The sequence below is a fragment of the Anomaloglossus baeobatrachus genome, chromosome 6 (genome assembly GCF_048569485.1).
Source record: "Anomaloglossus baeobatrachus isolate aAnoBae1 chromosome 6, aAnoBae1.hap1, whole genome shotgun sequence".
Classification (NCBI taxonomy): Eukaryota; Metazoa; Chordata; class Amphibia; order Anura; family Aromobatidae; genus Anomaloglossus; species Anomaloglossus baeobatrachus.
In genome coordinates this window covers 426,456,717-426,484,099 of record NC_134358.1, presented here as the reverse complement: position 1 = coordinate 426,484,099, position 27,383 = coordinate 426,456,717, and the positions used below count along the sequence as shown (strand labels likewise).

Genomic DNA, 27,383 nt, shown 5'->3' with positions numbered 1-27,383 from the left:
TGCGCCGCTCGGATGCACGCTTTGTCCTTGTCGCTGGCCAGCGTAAAGGGACACAAGCTTCCAAATCAACCCTGGCTCGGTGGATCAAGGAACCAATTCTCGAGGCTTATTGTTCCTCGGGGCTTCCGGTTCCCTCAGGGCTGAAGGCCCATTCTACCAGGGCCGTGGGAGCGTCCTGGGCCTTGCGGCACCAGGCTACGGCTCAGCAGGTGTGTCAGGCAGCTACCTGGTCGAGCCTGCACACTTTCACGAAACACTATCAGGTGCATACCTATGCTTCGGCAGATGCCAGCCTACGTAGGCGAGTCCTTCAGGCGGCGGTTGCCCACCTGTAGGACGGAGCCGTTTACGGCTCTATTATGAGGTATTATTTACCCACCCAGGGACTGCTTTTGGACGTCCCAATTGTCTGGGTCTCCCAATGGAGCGACAAAGAAGAAGGGAATTTTGTTTACTTACCGTAAATTCCTTTTCTTCTAGCTCCAATTGGGAGACCCAGCACCCGCCCCTGTTTTTTTGTGTACACATGTTGTTCATGTTGAATGGTTTCAGTTCTCCGATATTCCTTCGGATTGAATTTACTTTAAACCAATTTATAATTGTTTCCTCCTTCTTGCTTTTGCACCAAAACTGAGGAGCCCGTGAGCACGGGGGGTGTATAGGCAGAAGGGGAGGGGCGTTACACTTTTAGTGTAATACTTTGTGTGGCCTCCGGAGGCATAGCTATACACCCCAATTGTCTGGGTCTCCCAATTGGAGCTAGAAGAAAAGGAATTTACGGTAAGTAAACAAAATTCCCTTCTTTTCTCTTCTGCTGAGGATCTATGTGTGTGAATACATTTGGTGAGTCTTAATATGCACCCCGAATCGCAAGCAGTTCTGGGTGCATATTGCTAATCTCTGCCTAACCGTCCCTGTATCTAGTAGCATAGATAAAGGGATCTTTAGAAAAAGTATTTCTAAAGGTCCTTTAATATATGCTAATTAGCACAGGGACTAGTCGCAAGGGTGTTAATTCCTGCTCTCATTCCACCCTCTTAGCATAGTAGGACGCCCACAGGGGCATGCTAACATGCTATTCAATGCAGCATCATCAGCAGTGACGTGTGTACCTGTGTCCACTGTCCCCACTGATCAGATGTCCTGGCAGTCAATTGATACAAGTGAAACCTCTTAAATGGAATCTGTCAGCAGGTATTTGCTATGTAATCTGACAGTAGCATGAGGTAGTGACCGAGACCCTGATTCCAATAACGTATCACTTGGATTCCTAGGTGCAGCAGTTTTTTCTGCTGCAGATTACATAGTAAAAGCCTAGTGACAGATTCGTTTTTTAGAAGACCACCCCCTTATACATACTAGCGATTTTCATTGAGAATACCAATTCCCCCTCCATCTCTTCCTACTTTTAAAAGCAATTTTGAGTTCTCGTCTCAAAGGGTTTTCGCTGTATTCATCTGGAGTTTATTTTTCAAGAATATTGGCACTGTGCATGGGAACGGACATCCAGATTATCACAGAGGTCTGCTATAACGGGACCTTTGTTTACAGCACAGCAAGGCCCTCGGGAAGAGCATGGACAAAATCTGTTTTAGTTTCTTAATGGGAAATAATTTGAGGGAATATTACAATGATTGTATTCTGCATTTCCTCTGCATGCCTCAGTCCGTTCTGCCCACAATACAGTATTCATGCACATATGCAGCAAATATTTTCCTAGCAGCAGCCCATAGAGCACTGTGGGCAGTACAGTCAGGATGCATACAACACGGGTATTGGATTTTGTTATATGACACCTGTGCCAAAACCACATCAGATTTCTAGGATGTCATACTGAAAATTGCACCATATATAAATCTGACTTTCTCTATAATATTACAGTGCTTCTTAAAAAGCTGAAACAGGGGCATAATGTTTGGTATTCAGAACCTCTTAAGTAATGAGCAATCCCAGTGTAAACACTATTCTGGCAGGATTAGGCTAATTCCACATGTCCCAGTAATCATCCAGCAGCAATTCGCTGCAGAAAAGTTGGTGCAGACAGAACTTTTTTGTCCATTTTTAAATACCGTAGTTAATTTTAGCTGGATCTGTTGTTTTAACATTGGAGTCTATGGCAAATGGATTGCTATTTATCTTCAATGTGATACTGATCTAGTAAGCAAAAAACGGATCCTTTATAAATGAAAGAACAACTGATTGCTAACTAGCTATCTAATAACAGATCTGTTCTCCATAAACTCCAATGATAAAAAAAAACAAACAACAAATCCAGATAAAATCAATAAGCAGACACAAATAAAGTTGTATTTGTATACGGTAATTCTTTTGCCAACGCATTGATGCTGGATTCGTTCTAATGGATGATTACTGAACATGTGAGCTTAGCCTTAGTATGTGGGCCTGATGTGACATGTAATACTGAGCTAGAAGGTTGGGTTTTGTGATAGGAAGCCGATCAGACTCTATAAAAATAAAAAAAAACAAAGCTTTAGGGAGATTTTATTATTTGTGATACTTCTACAGTTCATCCTACGTCTGTAGGTTGCTTTTGACTTTTATTGTGTAACATAAAACTTTTTTTTTTTTTTTTTAATTCTGTTAAGATTCTCCTGGATGGACCTGGCACCCTAAAGATAACCAACTTTAGCTTCTCAAAGGCAGATGGTGAAAATCTCGAAGAATTTTTTGCAATGGTTGGATCAGAAGAAAGTTCAGGTGATACTGGAGAATCTACCCCCCGACGAAACCTGAGGAACCGCATTAAAGGTTAATAAATGTCCTAAATTTTCTACTAATCTCTACTGAAAGAATTTTCAGAAACAATGTTTCAATGATCCAAACACAGCTCTGAAGTGCACAGCTCCTGTATGAGCTGAATGCACAAAGCGGTTTACAGGCGCAATACTAAGTACATTTGTCCGTAAGCAGCTCGGGGAGAGTATATATACACACCCAGTACTACGGACAGTAGGGCTGCTCAGTGGGGGTCCTCTGAGTATAAATCCCAGGAAGCGCAACATCTGCAAGGAGTTTGTATGGTGTCCCAGTGCTTGTGTGGGTTTCCTCCAGGGCCTCCATTTTCCTCCCACACTACAAAGACATACTGATAGGGAACTTAGATTTTGAGCCCCAATGGGGACAGTGAGGACAATGTCTGTAAAACGCTGTGGTATTAATATCGCTATACAAGCGTAAAATTAACAAAATAAAATGAGGCCATGCACAGCTCTGTGCTCTGCTCATGCACCAGCCGTGCACTTTAGATTGGTGTTTAGACCGATCAGTGGGGGTCTCAAGACTAAGGAGTACTTTGCACACTACGACATCGCAGCTGTGATGTCGGTGGGGTCAAATCGAAAGTGACGCACATCCGGCGTCGCTGTCGATATCGTAGTGTGTAAAGCGTTTTTGATACGATTAACGAGCGCAAAAGCGTCGTAATCGTATCATCGGTGTAGTGTCCGACATTTTCATAATTGCCCGGCAGCGACGGTACGATGTTGTTCCTTGTTCCCCTGCGGCAGCACACATCGCTGTGTGAGAAGCCGCAGGAGCGAGGAACATCTCCTTACCTGCGTCACCGCGGCTCACGCCGGCTATGCGGAAGGACGGAGGTGGGCGGTATGTTTACGTCCCGCCCCTCTCCGCCCCTCCGCTTCTATTGGCCGCCCGCTGTATGACGTCACTGTGACGCCGCTCGACCCGCCCCCTTAGGAAGGAGGCGGGTCGCCGGCCAGAGCGACATCGCAGGGCAGGTGAGTGCATGTGAAGCTGCTGTAGCGATAATGTTTGCTACGGCAGCGATCACAAGATATCGCTGCTGCGACGGGGGCGGGGACTATCGAGCTCGGCATCGCAAGCATCGGCTTGCGATGTCGTAGTGTGCAAAGTACCCCTTAGACCTCCATAGATCAACAAGAGTCTTCAGAGCCTATAATGTATAAAACATTTTAGAAAGTGACGGTTTTTAATGGCAGGCAGCTCCACAAACCAGACGAGTGCTCCAAGCTCTAGTGTGAACATCACCTATAGAGCATTTTATTGTAGTAATTTTCTGTATTTTCCACTGTAATATATGTAATCTATATTTTGTAGGATCTCCAGTTTATGCCGCTCCAGAAATAATCAAGGGAGCAGATTTCTCCATATCCAGCGATCTCTGGTCTTTAGGATGTATCTTATATGAAATGTTCACTGGTAAGTTGCATCAAACACTGTTTTGTCTTTGCACTTTTGTGTGGGTTTTTTTCCCCTCAAATTATAATCGGCGTCATCTCCCATGTCAGTCGTGCCAAACTACTGATATGTACTCAATCAATAAAAACCCTGTTACCAATAAAGGCAGAGAACAATGAATTGCCACATTAAGTGATCATGAATACTAAATTTCACTGACCAAATGAGAACAGAAAGTTCATCAGAAAAATATTTTTAATAGGGGGAGGGGAATAAGACAGCGATGGGAGCTGCTCCAAAAATGTTTGACACTCCTTCACTTCTATGACAGATGTTGGAGTACTATATGTTACATCTCTGCCTGGCTTGTATGACAGTTTATGGCTATGTGCACACGCTGCGTTTTTATGACGCTGCGTTTTTGGCCGCTTAAAACGCACAAAAACGCACCCGCGGCAAAAAAAGCGGCAAAAAACACATGCGTTTTTACTGTGATTTTGTGCGTTTTTGTCTGCGTTTTTGATTTTTGCGTTTTTCCAATGCATTGCATGGGGGGAAACCGCAGAAAAACGCAGGAAAGAATTGACATGTCCATTTTTTTTTTTTTTAAGCTAAACAACGCAGCTTAAAAAAAATGTGTGCGGACAGCAAAAATGAAAACTCCTAGACTTTGCTGGGGAAGCAAAGTCATGCAGTTTTGAGGACAAAAACGCACCCGAAAAACACGCAAAAATACCGCGTAAAACGCACTATGTGCACATAGCCTATGGATCGCTTTTATCACTATCTTAGGCCTCCGCCACACATCCGTGAAAACCACGTCCGTGTAAAACGGGCCGTTTTTCGGGTCCGTTTTCCGTTTTTTAGGTCCGTTTTTATGGTATGTGTGGCCTGCGTGTGTATCCCGTATGCTAGCCGTATGTGCGTGTGGAATGTCCGTGTGTGTATGAGTGAAATAACTGACGTGTGTGTGTGTTGTCCGTGTGAAATGTACGTGTGTGATGCAAAATGTCGTTACTACATGTCGGAAGACAGAGTAGCGGGATGAGAATGAACTCGGGTGAACTTCACCCGACTTCATTGTCATGCCGCGGCTATGTCTTTGTGCCGTGTACTGATTAGCGGTCACCTGTGAAGGATTCACCGGTGACCGCTAATCCCCCGAGTGACTGAAGTGTCCCCCCCCCTCTCTCATACTCACCGATCCCCGATCAACGGCGCTGCACGGCATTCACACTGCTCCGGCGGCTTTTTCTAATTTGAAAAAGCCGGCCGCTCATTAAACAATCTCGTATTCCCTGCTTTCTCTCCCCACCAGCACCTGAGATTGGTTGCAGTGAGACACGCCCACCACGCTGAGTGACAGGTGTATCACTGCACCCAATCACAGCAGCCGGTGGGCGTGTCTATACTGTGCAGTGAAATAAATAAATAATTAAAAAAACCGGCGTGCGGCCCCCCCCCATTTTAATACCAGCTGATAAAGCCATCTGGCTGAAGGCTGGTATTCTCAGGATGGGGAGCTCGACGTTATGGGGAGCCCCCCACCCTAAAAATATCAGTCAGCAGCCGCCCAGAATTGCCGCATACATTATATGCGACAGTTCTGGGACTGTACCCGGCTCTTCCCGATTTGCCCTGGTGCGTTGGCAAATCGGGGTAATAAGGAGTTATTGGCAGCCCATAGCTGCCACTAAATCCTAGATTAATCATGTCAGGCGTCTCCCCGAGATACCTTCCATGATTAATCTGTAAGTGACAGTAAAAAAACACACACACACCTGAAAAAATCATTTATTAGAAATAAAAAACACAAAACAAATTCCCTCATTACCAATTTATTAACCCCGACAAAGCCCTCCATGTCCGGCGTAATCCACGGACCTCCAGCGTCGCTTCCAGCTCTGCTGCATGGAGGTGACAGGAGCAGCAGAATACACCGCCGCTCCGGTCACCTCCACACAGCTAATGAGATGAGTAGCGCGATCAGCTGCTGTCAGTCAGGTAACTCGCGGCCACCGCTGGATCCAGCGGTGGCCGCGGGTAACCTCAGTGACAGCTCAGCTGATCGCGCTACTCACCTCAGTTGCTGTGTGGAGGTGACAGGAGCGGCGGTGTCTTCTGCTGCTCCTGTCACCTCCATGCAGCAGAGCTGGAAGCGACGCTGGAGGTCCGTGGATTACGCCGGACATGGAGGGCTTTGTCGGGGTTAATAAATTGGTAATGAGGGAATTTGTTTTGTGTTTTTTATTTCTAATAAATGATTTTTTCGGGTGTGTGTGTGTTTAACTGTCACTTACAGATTAATCATTGAGGGTATCTCGTGGAGACGCCTGACATGATTAATCTAGGATTTAGTGGCAGCTATGGGCTGCCAATAACTCCTTATTACCCCGATTTGCCAACGCACCAGGGCAAATCGGGAAGAGCCGGGTACAGTCCCAGAACTGTCGCATATAATGTATGCGGCAATTCTGGGCGGCTGCTGACTGATATTTTTAGGGTGGGGGGCTCCCCATAACGTCGAGCTCCCCATCCTGAGAATACCAGCCTTCAGCCGTATGGCTTTATCTGGCTGGTATTAAAATGGGGGGGACCGCACGCCGGTTTTTTTAATTATTTATTTATTTATTTCACTGCATAGTATAGACACGCCCACCGGCTGCTGTGATTGGGTGCAGTGAGACACCTGTCACTCAGCGTGGTGGGCATGTGTGACTGCAACCAATCACAGGCGCCGGTGGGCAGGTAAACTAGGGAATACGAGATTGATTAATGGGCGGCCGGCTTTTTCAAAATAGTAAAAGCCGCCGGAGTTTTTATAACAGCCGTGCAGCGCCGCGCTGGAGATCGGGGAACGGTAAGTATGAGAGAGGGGGGGGAACTGACTGACAGACAGCTAGAGGGACAGATAAGACAGAGAGACCGACCGACAGACATAGAGACCGACCGACGGACTGAGGGAGAGAACGAAACAGAAAAAGAAAAAAGACCGACATCAAATGAAAAAAGCACAAAACGTACAGGGAGCAAACAGAGATGCGTCCGTGTCACTCGGACGTGCGCACAGACCCATTGACTTTCATTGGGTCCGTGCTGCGTGTTGCGTGCAGAAAACGGACATGCTGGCGTGAGACACGGACCAAAAAACGCATCACGGAGACGGACTCACGGACATAACCAAAAACGCAATTGTAACCGCAGAGATATAGTAACATTGGTGCACGTTTGGCCGTGTCTCCAGTATACACGGAAACGGACCAAACACGCACGTGTTTCACGGATGTGTGTTTCAGGCCTTAACCAGCAATTTAAAACATTACCTCTTTTTTTTTTTTTCCAACATTTTAACATCCATCCTTTACATTGCAGGGCGACCCCCATTTTTCTCTGAAAGCTTCTCAGAATTGATAGAGAAAATTGTAAACGAAGATTTTTGTCCACCACAAGGTATATTGTTCTAGATTATTTTATTTGATTACTTTTGCCCTTTATAGTGTAAAGCCTTGGGCTACGTGCACGTGCTTGGTGTGTGGTCATTATTTATATGCCAAAACTTAGGCGTGGGTGAAGTATGCACAAGTGGTGCATGTAGTTCTATTAGGGTATGTGCCCACATTAGAGATTTGTGCGCAGATTTTCTTCTCACAAAACTGAATGTTCTGGCAGGGAAAACGCAGCAGAAAAAAAACACACTTTTTTTAGCACGTTTTTCTCATGCATTATTTTTATGTTTTACTTCATGGAGATCTTAGGGGTTCCAGCACTATACCCCTGCGATTGCTGCCAGGTCTCCAGCTGATGTTATAGCAGGGACCCGGCTATCACTGCCAGGATCGCAGCATTCAGGAGGCAGGGAAAGGAATCGCTTACCTTTCCCTGGCGATCGGGTCCTTGTAATGCGATCGCTACCATGGCAATCCTGGGTCGTCACCATGACGACCCCAGGTTACTGAGCTACAGATTGCCTCACAGACCATGCCGAATGTATAGTGTGTGAGGCGAAGTGCCAGTGTTGTGACTGCAGTACCGACAGATATAATCTACTGTAGTGATCAAGCATTGCAGTGGGTTATTTCAGACACAGTAAAAAATTGAGAAACAATTGACATGCTGCAGATTTTTTTTTTTCTGCACCAAAATCTGCAAGGACAAAATCTGCAGCATGTGCACAGCAATTCAGGATTCTCATAAACTATGCTGGGATGCGTTTTACCCTACAGTATTGCTTAAAATCTACAAGAAAAAAACACATGAAAAAAGCAGCATAAATGCAATGTGGGCACACAGCCTTATACTTTTCCTCGTCATTTTTTGGGGAGTTATACTACGACCAAGAACGTTGTTTTATTCCCCTGGAGAACTATTCAGAGATTGTGGCTGGCTCTCCCTGGGCACACCTCATGCAGTGAAGACGGCCTGTGCGTTGTGGTCATTATTTCACAGACGACACATCTGAGCACCTGCGATACTCAGCCGAGCTCCACGAGTACCCCAGCACCCCCATGCTTGATCGAGTACTGAGCAGTGCAGAGCACGCTGGCTCATCACTACATATTATACATTCTCTTATATGTATTCATATAAAATAGCTGGAACCCATGTCAGACATTCAGTCTTGTATATAGATTATAGATTTATTCTGATTGCATCAATATCCATCCATTTAACCATTGAGAATGGGGCAGTACACCAGAATAAAAGCTTAGTTTATTCAACCCTTGCAGGGTTTTAGTTGTCTGTAACTTATGATATGCTTGAGAAAGGCTGAAATATTACAACGGGTATAAATGAAGGTCATATTCTGAAGGACTGCCTCATTCTCCATTTCTGGGTTTTCAAAAAGAAGCATCAGGTCAGATTCTGGGGAATGCACCTTTTTATGTATATATTATTCTCAGGTACTAATATTGCTTCTATTTTTCATCCATCCAGTCAGTTTTCTGTGAAAATGCTGTTTTGTTCGAGTGCTATTATTGTTTGTTCATTTTTTTTTTTCTTTACTTCTAAATATATCCAAAAGGACTATCTGCCAAGCCATCTCCAGAGTTCCAATCATTACTTAGTGGCTTACTGCAAAAGGACCCTCTGAAAAGGTAGGTACAGCAGGGGTTAACCCAATATAACAATCCCGCGGATCGGATTTTAAAAACTCCCAAGACGTGGTGTAAAAAAGAAATATAAAAAGTGTTCTGCAGATTATCAGTCAGCATGTCCGATCAATGGAAACTATGTTCAACAAAGTTTCTACAAATTATTAGTAAATCGTCCACAAATGACGTTGTATCAGAGAAATCCCCACTTCCCAGACACTTCTTACTCTGCCTCTTGAACTTGTCATTCCAGCTGACAAAACGCAGCTAAAATTCAGCTGAACTAAATACAATGAAAGGCGACCAAAACATTGCATCTCCCCAAAAATATTATCAGTAAAAACCCATCACTTAGCCCCAGTGCCTGAAAAATAAAAATGTTACGGCTTTCGGAAAATGGCAACAAAAGTGATTTTTATATTTAAAAAAAAAAATCCTGTTTTTTTTTTTTTTTTATTTTTTTTTGTCACCACTTAAAGGGAACCTGTCAGGTGCAATGTGCACCCAGAACCACGAGCAGCTCTGGGTGCATATTGCTAATCCCTGCCTAACTGTCCCTGTATACACTAGCATAGATAAAGGAATCTATAGAAAAAGTATTTCTGAAGATCATATATTATGTGCTAATGAGCGCTGGGACTAGCCCCTTGTGGGTGTACTAACATGCCAATGAACGTGCAGCGACGCACACATACCTCACTGTTCATGGCTGCCGGAGGAGAATGGATGCGCAGTGCGCATGATTTGGAGTACTGGGATTTCCGATCATGCGCACTAAACTGAGTGTAAGTTTCCCATCTTCAGTGAGCTACAGTGCGCAGGACTGGAAATGCTGAGGACTCCGGATCATGTGCAGAGCATGTCCATCTTCCGCCGGCCGCCATGAACAGTAAGGTATGTGCAGCATCATTGCGTATTCATTAGCATGTTAGTACAGCCACAGGAGCATGTTACAATCCTATGTAGGCTGACTAGCTAGGGGAGCAAATGCCCTCGCGACTAGTCCCTGCGCTCATTAGCATATAATAAAGATCTTTATTAGTACTTTTTCTAAAGACCTCTTTATCTATGCTAGTGTATACAGGGACAGTTAGGCAGAGATTAGCAATATGCACCCAGAACTGCTCGTGGTTCTGGGTGCACATTGCACCTGACAGGTTCACTTTAATTGGTGGAAAAAAGAAAAAAAAATCAGGTTTTTTTGGTTTTTTTTTAATACAAAATTACTTTTCCTGCAATTTTCCGAAAGCTGTAACATTTTTTTTTTATTTTTCAGGTTCCCTTAAAATGAAAAGAAAGCTATACATATTTAGTATGTACATACTTGTACTGACCTGGAGAATTATACTGCCAGGTCACTTTTACCATTAAGTGAACATTGTAAATAAAAAAACCAAAAACAAGACCTTTTGTTTGCAATTTCATTGCAGAATTTCTTTTCCCGTTTTTGAGCACACTATATGGTAAAATGAATGTTGTCATTCAAAAGTGCAAGTAGTCCCGCAGAAAAACAAGTCCTCATACGGTCATATTGGTGGAAAAATTAAAAACTAAGTTATGGCTCTTGGAAGAAGGGTAGGAATAAACAAAAAGGAAAAAAAAAACGGAAAATTTCAAAGTCATGAAGGGGTTAAAAATCCTCTATGTTCAAGAACTGAGCGATTCTTGATTTTATTGATAGAAGTGGCTGGTCTTCTAGGTAAGGAGCAAAGCACTTGCAAGTGCAACAGCAAAGGACTTGCAAGTGCTGCTCTGAAGCTTGTTTTATCCAGGCCCCTGCATCCCCCCAATGCTGCAGAGGCTAATCTGCCTCATCTTGCACCATTGGTGAGCGCACAGTTCAGGCAATGACACTGCACCGAGCTGTCAATCAGGAGCTCCATATCCCTGAAGGTCAGAGTTGGGAAGTTGTGTATTATTTACTTTGTTTCGATTCCTGAGACTATTACAGTGAGAGGGGGATGGGCATTATTATTTCACTAACTTCCTTTATAGGTTGTTGTTCGGATACTATAGTTGAGAACTTTGATACCTCTCCCCCAGATAAATTGGTTTTCAGATTCTGCTGACATTATTCCCGTACTAAGACAATGACCATTACCTCGGGATTCGGAGAAGGAAGATCAGATCATACTAGTGTTAGAAAAAGTTCTTTTATTATTTAATAATGCAGTTTTTGTGCTGTCTTTTAGGTTCACCTGGAGTGAATTACTGAGCCATTCTTTCTGGAAAGATGCATTTTCTGGCGGTGACAGTGATGTCCCAGACGTCAGTACCCTGAGGTATGGAGCAATACATGTTTTCTGAATGAACACGAGATGTTAGAATAATGAAAATGCATTGCATGGCTTATATCAGATGTATATGTCAGGTGTGTGAAGGACTCGAACGTTGTGTATGTGATATCCAAGGACGCTCTCCGAGTATGTTCATGGTAAGAAGGAATAATCTGTATATTTCTTAATTGTCCAAAATCTCCAATATTTGTAATGTCACAATGAAATGTCAATATCCATCCACAAAAGAGTGTATGTTTTCTCAGCGAGGAGAAAAATGCAGATAAAATCAATTGAGTTAATTTAATCAAATATATAAAAGGAATTTTCTTTGTCGCTCCATTGGGAGACCCAGACAATTGGGTGTATAGCTTCTGCCTCCGGAGGCCACACAAAGTATTACACTTTAAAAAGTGTAACCCCTCCCCTCTGCCTATACACCCCCCCCCGTGCATCACGGGCTCCTCAGTTTTTATGCTTTGTGCGAAGGAGGCACACATGCACGCAAGCTCCACAATTTAGTCAGCAGCAGCTATATCGGATGGAAGAAAAGAGGGCCCATAACAGGGCCCCCAGCATGCTCCCTTCTCACCCCACTCTGGTCGGCGGTGCTGTTAAGGTTGAGGTACCCATTGCGGGTACATAGGCAGGAGCCACATGCTGTTTTCCTTCCCCATCCCTTAGGGGCTCTGGGTGAAGTGGGATCCTAACCGGTCACCAGGCACTGGGACCGTGCTCCCTCCACAGCCCCTGGGGGAATCTGCTGGACAGGAGCCGGGTATCATCAGGGACAGGGCCCTGCTACTCTGAGGTACTCTGTGTCCCCTTGGGGACGGCGCATAGAGCGCCTGTGTTATGAACGCTGCAGCAGCTGCTGGGTGTGTTGGTGCGCCGGGACTACCGCGCTGACCGCGCTTGTTTGCCGGCCGCGCTTATAACTTTACTCCCCGGCTTTTGCGGCCTAGTACCGCATACTCCCGCCCCCGGGCCTGCCAGTCAGGGGTAAGGGCGGGACGCTGCACTGGACGTCAGCGCTGAGGGCTGGAGCATACTTTGTATCCTCCTCCCCCCTCACTGAGCACCGTGGGGCACCAGATTCCCGCACTTTCTGAGGCACGCCCACGGCCCCCTCCTCCTCTCAGAACACTGGCAGCCATTCCTGTCAGCACTTCAGACGCTGGAGAATTTCAGAGGGGAGACAACACCGAGCTCCACAGCTCTGGGAGGCCCGGGCAGGGAATCTGGTGGTCACACAACCGCTGCAGGCGGTCGGTAAGCCGCACCTGTTACTAGGTGCTGGCCCCCTGGGTGCTGAAGTGTATATTTATATACCTATTTTGTATACATTTACTCTATACGGCTGCACTATTTGCTTTGGCTATATACCCTCACTGATTGCTCTAAGGGGAGACAACAGCATGTCGTCCGCAAAAAGCAAGGGTGCCAAGGCACAGGCTTACTTTGCAACCTGTACCTCATGTGCGGCTATGCTACCTGCAGGTTCCACCTACCCTCATTGTGTGCAATGTTCGGCCCCTGTGACACTCACTCAGCCGGAGCCTCTGCCACTGGTGGGACCCTCGGCCCAGGTGGAACCACCTGTTGCCACTGTCCAGGTGACAGGGACAGAGTTTGCAGTATTCGCTGACAAACTGTCTGAGTCTATGGATAAATGGTCTGCTAAGATACTAGAAGCTTTGCAGTCCAGACCGGTAACACTGGCCCCGGGCACAGTTGAATCACTGACCCCAGGCCCCCCTCGGTTGGAGCAGCAAAGTGCTCCTGGGGCGACTCATAGGTCCCACGGTGAGGACTCTGACACGGACCGCAGTCCCAGACCGACTAAGCGGGCTCGCTGGGAAATTCCCTCGACTTCATCACACTGCTCAGGGTCTCAGCATGAGGACTCTCTGGAGGATGAAGCGGAGGTGGCAGATCAGGGCTCTGATCCTGACACCGCTCTAAACCTTGATACACCTGAAGGGGACGCCATAGTAAACGACCTTATAGCGTCCATCAATCAGGTGTTGGATCTTTGTCCTCCAGCTCCTCCGATTGAGGAGTCAGCTTCTCAACAGGAGAAATTCCATTTTAGGTTCCCCAAACGTACACGGAGTGGGTTTCTTGATCACTCCGACTTCAGAGATACAGTACAGAAACACCGAGCCTTTCCAGATAAGCGCTTTACTAAGCGCCTTAATGACACTCGTTATCCCTTCCCCCCTGACGTAGTCAAGGGTTGGGCTCAGTGTCCCAAGGTGGATCCTCCAGTCTCTAGACTGGCGGCTAGATCCATAGTTGCAGTGGCAGATGGTGCATCACTCAAGGATGCCACTGACAGGCAGATAGAGCTCCTGATGAAATCTATCTATGAAGCTATAGGCGCGTCCTTTGCTCCGGCATTCGCAGCCGTATGGGCACACCAAGCTATCTCAGCTTGTCAGTCTGAGATTAATGCAGTCACACGTGCCTCTACTCCGCAAGTTGTGTCCTTAACCTCTCAGGCGTCGGCGTTTGCGTCCTACGCCATGAATGCTGTCCTGGACTCTGCGAGCCGTACGGCGGTGGCATCCGCCAATTCGGTGGCAGTCCGCAGGGCCATGTGGCTACGTGAATGGAAGGCAGACGCTGCTTCCAAAAAGTTCTTAACCGGGTTGCCATTTTCTGGCGACCGCCTGTTTGGCGAGCGATTGGATGAAATCATTAAACAATCCAAGGGAAAGGACTCTTCCTTACCCCAGTCCAAACCAAACAGACCTCCACAAAGGAAGGTACAATCGAGGTTTCGGTCCTTTCGGCCCTCAGCCAGATCTCAATTCTCCTCGTCCAACAGGTCAGAGAAGGGTCAGAGGAACTCCGATTCATGGCGGTCTAAGTCACGTCCTAAGAAGACCGCCGGAGGAACCGCTCCTAAAGCGGCCTCCTCATGACTTTCGGCCTCCCCAAACCGCATCCTCGGTCGGTGGCAGGCTCTCCCGCTTTTGCGACGCCTGGTTGCCACATGTCCAAGACCGATGGGTGAGAGACATTCTGTCTCACGGTTACAGGATAGAGTTCAGCTCTCGTCCCCCGACTCGTTTCTTCAGAACATCTCCGCCCCCCCGAGCGAGCCGATGCTCTTCTTCAGGCGGTGAGCACTCTGAAGGCAGAAGGAGTGGTGATCCCTGTTCCCCTTCAGCAATGGGGTCACGGTTTTTACTCCAACTTGTTTGTGGTGCCAAAAAAGGACGGATCTTTCCGTCCCGTCCTGGACCTAAAACTGCTCAACAGACACGTGAAAACCAGGCGGTTCCGGATGGAATCTCTCCGCTCCGTCATCGCCTCAATGTCCCAAGGAGACTTCCTAGCATCAATCGACATCAGGGATGCTTATCTCCACGTGCCGATTGCACCAGAGCATCAGCGCTTCCTGCGTTTCGCCATCGGGGACGAACACCTTCAGTTCGTGGCACTGCCTTTCGGCCTGGCGACAGCCCCACGGGTCTTCACCAAGGTCATGGCAACAGTGGTAGCAGTCCTACACTCTCAGGGACACTCGGTGATCCCTTACTTAGACGATCTGCTTGTCAAGGCCCCCTCTCGGGCGGCATGCCAACACAGCCTGAACATTGCTCTGGAGACTCTCCAGAGATTCGGGTGGATCATCAATTTCCCAAAGTCAAAATTGTCACCGGCCCAGTCACTGACATATCTCGGCATGGAGTTTCATACTCTCTCAGCGATAGTGAAGCTTCCGCTGGACAAACAGCGTTCACTACAAACAGGGGTGCAATCTCTCCTTCGAGCCCAGTCGCACCCCTTGAGGTGCCTCATGCACTTCCTAGGGAAGATGGTGGCAGCAATGGAGGCAGTTCCTTTTGCGCAGTTTCATCTGCGTCCACTTCAATGGGACATTCTCCGCAAATGGGACAGGAAGTCGACGTCCCTCGACAGGAACGTCTCCCTCTCTCGGGCAGCCAAGGCCTCCCTTCAGTGGTGGCTTCTTCCCACTTCTCTGTCGAAGGGGAAATCATTCCTGCCCCCATCCTGGGCTGTGGTCACGACGGACGCGAGTCTGTCAGGGTGGGGAGCGGTCTTTCTCACAGGACCCAGGGTACCTGGACTCAGCCAGAGTCATCTCTTCAGATCAATGTTCTGGAGATAAGGGCAGTGTATCTAGCCCTAAAGGCGTTCCAGCCGTGGCTGGAAGGCAGGCAGATCCGAATTCAGTCGGACAACGCCACGGCGGTGGCATATATCAATCACCAAGGCGGCACACGCAGTCGGCAAGCCTTCCAGGAAGTTCGGCGGATTCTGCTGTGGGTGGAAGCCACAGCCTCCACCATCTCCGCAGTTCACATCCCGGGCGTAGAAAACTGGGAAGCAGACTTTCTCAGTCGCCAGGGCATGGACGCAGGGGAATGGTCTCTTCACCCGGACGTGTTTCAAGAGATCTGTTGCCGCTGGGGAACGCCGGACGTCGATCTCATGGCGTCTCGGCACAACAACAAAGTCCCGGCATTCATGTCACGGTCTCAAGATCACAGAGCTCTGGCGGCGGACGCATTAGTTCAGGATTGGTCGCAGTTTCGACTACCTTATGTGTTTCCTCCTCTGGCAATGCTGCCCAGAGTGTTACGCAAGATCAGGTCCGACTGCCGCCGCGCCATCCTCGTCGCTCCAGACTGGCCGAGGAGGTCGTGGTACCCGGATCTGTGGCATCTCACGGTGGGCCAACCGTGGGCACTACCAGACCGACCAGACTTGCTTTCTCAAGGGCCATTTTTCCATCTGAATTCTGCGGCCCTCAACCTGACTGTGTGGCCATTGAGTCCTGGATCCTAGCGTCTTCAGGGTTATCTCAAGAGGTCATTGCCAGTATGAGACAGGCCAGGAAACCTACTTCAGCCAAGATCTACCACAGGACGTGGAGGATCTTCTTATCCTGGTGCTCTGATCAGGGTTTTACTCCCTGGCCATTTGCCTTGCCCACTTTTCTGTCATTCCTTCAATCCGGAATGGAAAAGGGTTTGTCTCTCGGCTCTCTTAAGGGACAAGTCTCGGCGCTCTCTGTGTTTTTTCAAAAGCGTCTAGCCAGGCTCCCGCAGGTACGCACGTTCCTGCAGGGGGTTTGCCACATAGTCCCTCCTTACAAGCGTCCGCTAGAGCCCTGGGATCTGAACAGGGTGCTATCGGCTCTTCAGAAACCACCTTTCGAGCCAATGAGAGATATTTCTCTATCACGTCTCTCGCAGAAGGTGGTCTTCCTAGTGGCAGTCACGTCACTTCGGAGAGTGTCTGAGCTAGCTGCACTGTCATGCAAGGCCCCCTTCCTGGTGTTTCACCAGGACAAGGTGGTTCTGCGTCTGGTTCCGGATTTCTCCCTAAGGTGGTATCCCCTTTTCATCTCAATCAGGATATCTCCTTACCTTCTTTTTACCCTCATCCAGTTCACCAATGTGAAAAGGATTTGCACTTGTTAGATCTTGTGAGAGCACTCAGACTCTACATCTCCCGTACGGCGCCCCTGCGCCGCTCGGATGCGCTCTTTGTCCTTGTCGCTGGCCAGCGTAAAGGGTCGCAGGCTTCCAAGTCAACCTTGGCTCGGTGGATCAAGGAACCAATTCTTGAAGCCTACCGTTCTTCTGGGCTTCCGGTTCCGTCAGGGCTGAAAGCCCATTCTACCAGAGCCGTGGGTGCGTCCTGGGCATTGCGGCACCAGGCTACGGCTCAGCAGGTGTGTCAGGCGGCTACCTGGTCGAGTCTGCACACTTTCACGAAACACTATCAGGTGCATACCTACGCTTCGGCAGATGCCAGCCTAGGTAGGCGAGTCCTTCAGGCGGAGATTGCCCACCTGTAGGAAGGGGCCGTGTTACGGCTCTATTACCGAGGTATTCTTTTACCCACCCAGGGACTGCTTTTGGACGTCCCAATTGTCTGGGTCTCCCAATGGAGCGACAAAGAAGAAGGGAATTTTGTTTACTTACCGTAAATTCCTTTTCTTCTAGCTCCTATTGGGAGACCCAGCACCCGCCCCTGTTCCCTTCGGGCTGTTGTTCTTTTGTGTACACATGTTGTTCATGTTGAACTGTTCTGGGTTCATGGTTTTCAGTTCTCCGAACATTCTTCAAATTGAATTTACCTTAGACCAATTTATATGTTTCCTCCTTCCTGCTTTTGCACCAAAACTGAGGAGCCCGTGATGCACGGGGGGGTGTATAGGCAGAGGGGAGGGGCTTACACTTTTAAGTGTAATACTTTGTGTGGCCTCCGGAGGCAGAAGCTATACACCCAATTGTCTGGGTCTCCCAATTGGAGCTAGAAGAAAAGGAATTTACGGTAAGTAAACAAAATTCCCTTCTTTTTCATAATAAATAAAGCAGAGTACCATCTCTATATAGTGCTTAATAGGCACTAACAGCTCACAAAATACCTGATTTTATATAGATTAGAATTAAATGATATGCTGCAATACAAGGGTAGATTACATTAATCCAGACTAGGTTTAGTGACCATTTCTTCATCGTTCCTTATGGGAGACCCAGACCATGGGTGTATAGCTTCTGCCTCCGGAGGACACACAAAGTACTACACTAAAAGTGTAGCTCCTCCCTCCGAGCATATACACCCCCTGGATGACAAATCTATCCAGTTCAATGCTTTGTGTTCAGGAGGTCACACACACATATGCATTCTCTGATTTTTGATTTTTGATTTTTTCATTTCAAAGATTTGGAAGAAAAGCGGGTCCAATCTGGACTCCCGGCATGTCCCTTCTCACCCCACTGTGTCGGCGGTGCTGTTAAGGTTGATTTTACAAGGCTATAGCCTTCACATGCCGCGCTCCTTCACCATCCTCTGAGGCTCTGGCTTGAAGTGGGAGCCATCACGGTTCTCTCTGCTTTGCAGGAGACCGGTCTCCATCCGCAGCCCTGTCAGGATCCTGCCGGACGGAGCGATCACTCACTCCTCAGGGACCTGGCCCTGCGTCTCATAAGCTAAGTATTGAGACGTTATTCAGGGGTCCTTTGTGCATTTATTGTGGGGAGTTGTGTTATTTCACCTTGTTTGTGATTTCCGGCCGGTTCTCTGTTTTTTTCCTGAGAACCTCGCCGAGGGTGCCTGCTCGTCGGCCGCATGTAAAAATCTAGGCCCCGGCTTCAGATTCGGCCTAGTTTCGATTTCACTGCCCCTGCATGTCAGTCATGCAGGGGAACAGTGCGGCACCGCCCACCGGCCGTTCAGCAGAGGGGAGGACACTCCTCTCTGAGGAGATGTTCCCCTCCCCTGTATTTCTCCTTGGCCCTCCGGTTCCCGCTCCTGGACTCAACTCCGCCCCCCCTCCTCACTCCGGCGCCATTTTATCAGCGTTTACACACTGATCGGCGCTGGCTGCTGCAGCTACTGCATCTGTCTGGGGGTCCAAGCTCTGGAACCGGAGGGCACACAAAAGCGGTCTGGTAAGCCACAACCTCTGGTTGTGGACTTTATTATACACTCTCTGGGGGTCATTCTGAAGGAGTGTATTCTTTACTGCAGAGCCTCCACCTCAGCAGCATGTCTCTCACTAGGAGCAAGGCTGCAAGGCTGTACTCTATATGCACTGCATGTAAGCTCATACTGCCTGAACCGAGCACCTATCCACTTTGTGATGCCTGCTCTAACATGGTAGTGCCTCAGCCTGGAGCCTCCTCAGGGGTCTCTCCGGCTGCTCCAGTCCCGGTGGCTGAACCCCCGGCTTGGGTAGCATCGTTTTCTAAAGCTATCTCCCAGTCCTTTGCCGACTCCATGGGACAGCTGTCCCGGACTCTGCTGACCATGCATCAGCCCCCTTCTCAGGGCGCTTCTGCGGCTCCGACTCGCTCTGCAGAGCTCTCAGAGGATTTTTTATCGGTTCCCGGACCCCGTCCTCCTAAACGGAGACGCAGGGACTCTTCTCCTTCGTCGTCCCACGGCTCTGATTCACGAGCCGAAGTGCAGGGCGAGGAGGATGCCTTTACTGTGGGCTCGGACGCTACCTCTATGTACCCTATTGATCTATCTGAGGGTGATGCGGATGTAAGTGATTTGATTGCGTCCATTAATTCCGTACTGGACCTCAATTCACCTGTGTCAGAGGAACAAGCCTCTCTGGTAGAAAAGCACCAGTTTACCTCACCTAAGAGAGCAAGGAGTATGTTTTTTAACCACTCCAGTTTTCTGGCCATTGTGACCAAGCCCAGGGCCTGTCCTGACAAACGCTTCCCAAAGCGTAGTTCTGATGACCGTTTTCCCTTTCCACCAGAGGTGGTCAAGGAGTGGTCTCATTCACCAAAGGTAGATCCTCCGGTGTCTAGAATCTCAGCCCGGACAGTTGTATCTGTGGCTGATGGCACCTCACTTAAAAATCCCACTGACCGCCAGGTTGACCTTCTGGCCAAATCTGTCTATGAGGCGGCAGGGGCTTCTTTCTCCCCGTATTTTGCAGCACTGTGGGCTCTTAAGGCAGTCTCTGCTTCTCTGGCGGAGATACATTCCCTCGCCAGGGACTCTATGCCCGAATTGGTTGCCTTAACTTCCCAGGCTTCGGCTTTTTCATCCTATGCCATGTCTGCCATTCTGGAGGCCTCTCACCGCACGGCGGTGGCTTCCGCTAATTCCCTCGCGATCCGCAGGATCTTGTGGCTTCGAGAGTGGAATGCAGACGCTTCTTCCAAGAAGTACCTTGCTGGGCTCCCCTTTGCAGGGTCGCGGCTGTTCGGTGAACAACTGGATGAAATCATTAAGGAAGCTACTGGCGGGAAGAGTACTTCCTTGCCACAAACTAAACCCAGGAAACCTGTCCAGGGCAGGAACCAGTCGAGGTTTCGTTCCTTTCGTTCCTCTAACTGGTCATCCTCTAAGCCCTCAGCCTCGTCCACTAACTCAGCCAAGGATCGAAAACCCAGCTGGCGCGCGAAGACGCGTCCTCAGAAGAACGGAGGAGCCGCTGCCACTAAGGCAGCCTCCTCTTGACTATCTGGCTGCGCCACCAACGTCCTGGGTCGGTGGCAGGCTCTCCCACTTTGGCGACGTGTGGTTTCAACACGTCTCCGATCAGTGGGTGCGGGATATCATCTCCCACGGCTACAGGATAGAATTCTCTTCCAGCCCGCCAAACAGATTTTTTTTGTCCACTCCCCCCTGCTCCAATGCCGCCGCTTTCTCTCAGGCCGTGGCATCTTTGCAGGCCAACGGAGTAATTGTTCCGGTTCCCGCCCGGGAACGGTTCAGAGGTTTCTACTCAAACCTCTTCCTAGTCCCCAAAAAGGACGGTTCCTTCCGGCCCATCCTGGACCTCAAGCTTCTCAACAAGCATGTTCAGGTGCGGCACTTTCGCATGGAATCTCTGCGATCGGTCATTGCCTCAATGACCCAAGGAGATTTTCTAGCATCCATCGACATCAGAGATGCCTATCTGCATGTGCCAATTGCAGTTTCACACCAGCGTTGGCTACGTTTCGCAATCGGAGAGGAACATTTCCAATTCGTGGCTCTCCCCTTCGGGTTAGCCACGGCCCCTCGTGTATTCACCAAGGTCATGGCAGCAGTGGTTGCGGTTCTGCAGCTCCAGGGGTTGGCAGTGATTCCTTACCTGGACGACCTTCTAGTCAAGGCTTCATCCAGTGCAGACTGTCAGCGGAGTGTCTCGCTCACTCTCGCCACACTTCTCTCTCAAGGTCCGTTTTTCCGCCAGAATTCTGCGGCTCTCAGATTGACGGCGTGGCTCTTGAGTCCTGGATCCTGACGGCTTCAGGCATTCCTCCCGAGGTCATCTCCACTATGACTCAAGCTCGGAAGTCTTCCTCGGCCAAGATTTACCACAGGACTTGGAGAATTTTCCTGTCCTGGTGTCGCTCTTCCGGCCATGCTCCTTGGCCTTTTTCCTTGCCGACCATCCTGTCCTTTCTGCAGTCCGGTCTGCAGCTAGGACTATCCCTCAATTCCCTCAAGGGACAGGTCTCGGCGCTGTCAGTGTTGTTCCAGCGGCGTATCGCCCGACTGGCTCAGGTGCGCACCTTCATGCAGGGCGCATCTCACATCATTCCTCCTTACCGGCGGCCTTTGGATCCCTGGGACCTTAATCTGGTCCTCACGGCCTTACAGAAACCCCCCTTTGAGCCTCTTTGGGAGGTTTCTTTGTTTCGACTCTCACAGAAAGTGGTCTTTCTGGTGGCCATAACTTCTCTCAGGAGAGTCTCTGATTTGGCTGCGCTCTCTTTGGAGTCACCCTTTTTGGTTTTTCACCAAGACAAGGTGGTTCTCCGTCCGACTCCGGACTTTCTCCCTAAGGTGGTGTCTTCTTTCCACCTTAACCAGGACATTTCATTGCCTTCCCTTTGTCCGGCCCCTGTGCATCGCTTTGAGAAAGCATTGCATAATTTAGATCTGGTGCGGGCGCTCCGGATCTATGTGTTACGCACCGCCGCTCTCAGGCGTTGCACCTCTCTGTGCTAACCACAGGTCAGCGCAAGGGTCTCTCGGCTTCTAAACCGACTCTGGCTCGTTGTATTAGGTCGGCCATATCCGATGCCTACCAATGTTCTCAGGTGCCTCCCCCGCCGGGGATTAAAGCGCACTCGACCAGAGCTGTCGGTGCCTCTTGGGCTTTCAGGCACCAGGCTACGGCTCAGCAGGTCTGTCAGGCTGCCACTTGGTCTAGTCTGCACACCTTTTCGAAGCACTACCAAGTGCATGCTCATGCTTCGGCAGATGCGAGCTTGGGCAGACGCATCCTTCAGGCGGCTGTCGCCCATTTGTGAAGTTAGGTTTTGCCTACTTCTCAGTTTTCTGTTTATTTCCCACCCATGGACTGCTTTGAGACGTCCCATGGTCTGGGTCTCCCATAAGGAACGATGAAGAAAAAGAGAATTTTGTTTACTTACCGTAAATTCTTTTTCTTATAGTTCCGACATGGGAGACCCAGCACCCTCCCTGTTGCCTGTTGGCAGTTCTTGTTCCGTGTGTTTTCACCGGCTGTTGTTGTAGACAGAGGTTCCGGCTATTCCGGGTTTTACTCTATCTCTACTTATGGGTGGATGTCCTCCTTCAGCTTTTGCACTAAACTGGTTAGATTTGTCATCCAGGGGGTGTATATGCTCGGAGGGAGGAGCTACACTTTTAGTGTAGTACTTTGTGTGTCCTCCGGAGGCAGAAGCTATACACCCAAGGTCTGGGTCTCCCATGTCGGAACTATAAGAAAAAGAATTTACGGTAAGTAAACAAAATTCTCTTTTTCTTAATGCATATAATATATCCTAGTACCAGATCCTGTGGACCCCTGAAGAAGTGGCGACAAAATGCGCGTCGGGGCTATAGGACTTTTCAGTTGATACCTGAGATTTATTTTTTTAACATATTCTATGCATGACGCAGGACCTGGTACTATGATATATTGTATGTATTAAGAAATGGTCACGTTTCCTTTCTGCTCGCTTTGACATCAGGAATGGCACCCGTCAAGGGTGCCCACTGTCCCCTTTATTATACATGATAATTATGGAACACCTGGCAAATGCGATAAGACAGAACCCCAGTGTGCACGGTCTCCGCGTAGGACAAAGAGAATATAAGACGTCATTGTATGCAGATGACCTCCTGTTATATATATCTCAGCCAGTGGTACCTTCCCAGCGCTCTTAAAGGAGTTTGACCGATTCGGTGCATTGAGTAACTTCAAAATCAACTATTCTAAAACAGAAGCAATGAACGTAACCCTGGCCCCGTCAGAAGTCCATATAATAAAAAACACATTCCCCTTCCTGTGGCATACAAAGGCGATCAAATATCTAGGAGTAAATATTCCAACTGAGCTTGACCTATTGTGCGCTGTAAACTATCAGACTTTGTTATCCAAGACCCTAAAGGATCTTGAGTCGTACAACAGGAAAAGTTTATCTTGGTTTGGAAGGATAAATTCCTTAAAAATGGATATTTTACCACGATTCTTGTATATTTTCCAAACAGTATCCATTAACCCTCCGGCGGCCTTTTTTAAGACTCTTAAATCCGCAATGATCCGTTATATATGGAAGGGGTCTAAGCTCAGGATTAGCTACCAGATTCTCACAAGACCAAAAGCAAATGGAGGGGTGGGACTACCAGACTTGCGAGCATATCATCAAACCTCACTGTCAGCCCGGCTTATTAATTGGCATTTTCACGCCCAATCTAAGCAATGGGTATTACTAAAACAAAAATGCTCCCGTACAATGCTGAAAAAACTCCCCTGGATCTCCCCTAAACAGGACACATTGGTTGACCCTGGAGGGATATTGCCTGCAGCCACGTTAAAAGTATGGGACCATATTAAAATCACAAAGGGGCTAACTAGTACCATTTCTCCACTGCCCACCCCCCCTGTTTGACAACCCTGACTTCCCCCCGGGGTGTCTGGTGGAGGGATTCTTGGGATGGAACAGGAGGTCAGTTACCAGAATGGGTAATATAATGAGAGATGAATCTTTCCCATCCTTTGAGGAAATTACAGATCCAATCCCCCTCTCGACGATTAAAGTGGATGGAATACATACAACGAAGGTCATTTGTAAACTCTAAATATGGGGAGGGATGATCTTCCCGATCGCTACTGGTCACACCATTTGAACACCTATTCTTAAGGGAGACACCACCCACACACCAGATCTCAATCATAAGTTAATCTATTAAATCAGCATGGGTCGGAGGACCCCAATTATATCCGTGTGTGGGAGAAGGAATTGGGATATGATCTCACGGAGGAAGACAAACAAAAGGTATACATATTTTGCAACAAAATATCAGTAGCGAGTAATGCCCAAGAAAAAAAGCTACAAGTTACTGACAAGGTGGTACCATTGCCCCACCAAAATCCACAAGGCATTTCCTTCGGTATCAGATCGGTGTTGGACATGCGATAGGGAAAAGGGAACCATGACACATATGTGGTGGGAATGTCAGGAATTGGTCCCATTCTGGACAAAGGTATTCCAGATATATAACCGAATGACCGTCATTTAAAACCGCAATTCTATCAATCCTTCCCATATCCATTGGGCAACAGAAAAAGAGCATATTGCGTTTCTGCCTGATAGCGGCACGTGCAGTAATCCCAAGGCACTGGCGATCGACGACGCGACCTAGCATGGCAGAATGGCTGTCGGAATTCTCCCATATATTTCATATGGAGGAACTCGTCAGAACTTTCAGACTCACAGGAAAAATTTGTAAGGTTGTGGCAACCTTGGATATTATTTAAGGAAACAGCAGACTTTTCTAATATGTTTCGATAGCGATATCCGGTTCCCCGTGTTTCCCTGTCATTGTCTTTAGCTCTTTCTCTTCTTAGTTCTTTCTTGATTTCAATTCTTAGATTCTTGTGCATTAAGTTGGAACAAATCATTATGTTCCAGTGAACCAGATACAGCAGAATTAATAGTAGACCCCTTTTTCTTTGTCGCTCCATTGGGAGACCCAGACAATTGGGTGTATAGCTTCTGCCTCCGGAGGCCACACAAAGTATTACACTTTAAAAAGTGTAACCCCTCCCCTCTGCCTATACACCCTCCCGTGCATCACGGGCTCCTCAGTTTTGTGCTTTGTGTTGAAGGAGGCACACATTCACTCAAGCTCCACATTTTAGTCAGCAGCAGCTGCTGATTATATCGGATGGAAGAAAAGAGGGCCCCAGGGCCCCTGGCATGCTCCCTTCTCACCCCACTAAGTCGACGGTGCTGTTAAGGTTGAGGTACCCATTGCGGGTACAGAGGCTGGAGCCACATGCCGTTTTCCTTCCCCATCCCTTAGAGGCTCTGGGAGAAGTAGGATCCTAACCGGTCATCCAGGCACTGGGACCGGGCTCCCTCCGCAGCCCCTGTGGGAATCTGCCGGACAGGAGACTTAATATCATCAGGGACAGGCCCTGCATCCAAAAGGTACTCTGTGTCCCCTTGGGGACGGTGTATGGAGCGCTCGTGTCACTGACACTGCAGCGGCTGCTGTATTTTTAGGACGGCCGGGACTACCGCGCCGACCGTGCCTGTTTGTCGGCCGCGGTATTAAATTTAGTCCCCGGCTTCTGCGGCCTAGTACCATAACTCCCGCCCCCGGGCCTGCCAGTCAGGGGTAAGGGCGGGACGGTCGACCTGACGTCGACAGTGAGGGCTGGAGCATACTTTGGTGTCCTCCTCCCCCCTCACTGATCACTGTGGGGCACCAGATTCCCGCACTTTATTAGTCGCCGCCCACGGCCCCCTCCTCCCCTGAGAGCTCCGGCAGCCATTTTTACAATCATTCTGCCGGTGGAGGATTTCAGGAAGAGCTCTGCAGCTCTGGGAGGCCCAAGGCAGGGAATCTGGTGGACACACAACCGCTTTGGGCGGTCGGTAAGCCACAACGGTCACCGGTGCTGGTCCCCCCAGGGTGCCGAAGTGTATATATTTATATATATATATCTGTATACATTTTCTCTGTTCGGCCGCATTGTTTTTGCTTTTGGCTATATAACCTCAGTGATCACTCTCAGAGGAGACAACAGCATGTCGTCCGCAAAGAGCAAGGGTGCCAAGACACAGGGTTATTTTGCAACCTGTACCTCCTGTGCGGCTATGTTACCTGCAGGTTCCACCTACCCGCACTGTGAGCAATGCTCGGCCCCTGTTGCACTCGCTCAGCCGGAGCCTCGGGCACTGGTGGGGCCCTCGGCTCAGGTAGAACCCCCGGCCTCCACTGTCCAGGTGGCAGGGACAGAGTTTGCAGCTTTGGCTGAGAAACTCTCTGAGTCGCTGTCACAATCCATGGCTCAGTCTATGGACAGATGGTCTGCTAAGATACTAGAAGCTTTGCAGTCCAGATCGGTCCTTACACAGGCCTCGGGCACTGTGAGTTCATCGCCCCCAGGCCCCTCTCGGTCTGCGCAGCAGCGTGCTCCTGGGGTGACACCTGAGTCTCACGGGGAGGACTCCGACACGGACCGCAGTACCAGACCGGCTAAGCGGGCTCGCTGGGAACCTTCCCCGACTTCATCACGCTGTTCGGGGTCTCAGCTTGAGGACTCTCTGGAGGATGAAGCGGAGGTCGCAGCTCAGGGCTCTGACCCTGACGTTGCTCTCAATCTTGATACACCGGAAGGGGACGCCATAGTAAATGATCTTATAGCGTCCATCAACCAGGTGCTAGATCTTTCTCCCCCACCTCCACCTATAGAGGAGTCTGCTTCGCAGCAGGAGAAACACCAGTTTAGGTTTCCTAAACGTACACAGAGTGCGTTCTTCGATCACTCTAACTTCAGAGATGCTGTCCAGAAGCACAGAGCATTTCCGGACAAGCGCTTTTCTAAGCGTCTTAATGACACACGCTACCCTTTTCCTGCTGACGTAGTTAAGGGTTGGGCTCAATGTCCCAAGGTGGATCCTCCAGTCTCTAGACTGGCGGCTAGATCCGTAGTATCAGTGGCAGATGGTTCATCGCTCAAGGATGCCACTGACAGGCAGATAGAACTCCTGATGAAATCCATCTATGAAGCCATAGGCGCGTCTTTTGCCCCAGCCTTTGCAGCAGTGTGGGCACTCCAGGCTATCTCAGCTTGTCTATCTGAGATTAATGCGGTCACACGTACCTCTGCTCCGCAAGTTGCGTCTTTGACTTCTCAGGCGTCGGTTTTTTCATCCTACGCCATGAATGCCGTCCTGGACTCTGCGAGCCGTACAGCGGTAGCGTCCGCCAATTCGGTGGCAGTCCGAAGGGCCATGTGGCTACGCGAATGGAAGGCAGACTCTGCTTCTAAGAAGTTCCTAACCGGTTTGCCATTTTCTGGCGACCGTTTGTTTGGCGAGCAATTGGATGAAATTATTAAGCA

The 27,383-nt window shown here is 48.8% G+C and overlaps 1 protein-coding gene across 4 annotated transcripts in view; it reads left to right on the top strand.

The window, feature by feature from the left end:
* The window catches only part of ULK4 (unc-51 like kinase 4), a 1,163,168-nt gene that overhangs the window by 60,551 nt on the left and 1,075,234 nt on the right, over positions 1-27,383 (top strand). For all 4 annotated transcript variants that reach the window (XM_075315178.1, XM_075315180.1, XM_075315177.1 and 1 more), the window contains exons 5-9: positions 2,607-2,769; positions 4,099-4,200; positions 7,552-7,629; positions 9,203-9,275; positions 11,465-11,554. In XM_075315178.1, coding sequence (XP_075171293.1) covers positions 2,607-2,769; positions 4,099-4,200; positions 7,552-7,629; positions 9,203-9,275; positions 11,465-11,554 — 506 coding nt within the window. The remainder of the gene's footprint in view (positions 1-2,606; positions 2,770-4,098; positions 4,201-7,551; positions 7,630-9,202; positions 9,276-11,464; positions 11,555-27,383) is intronic.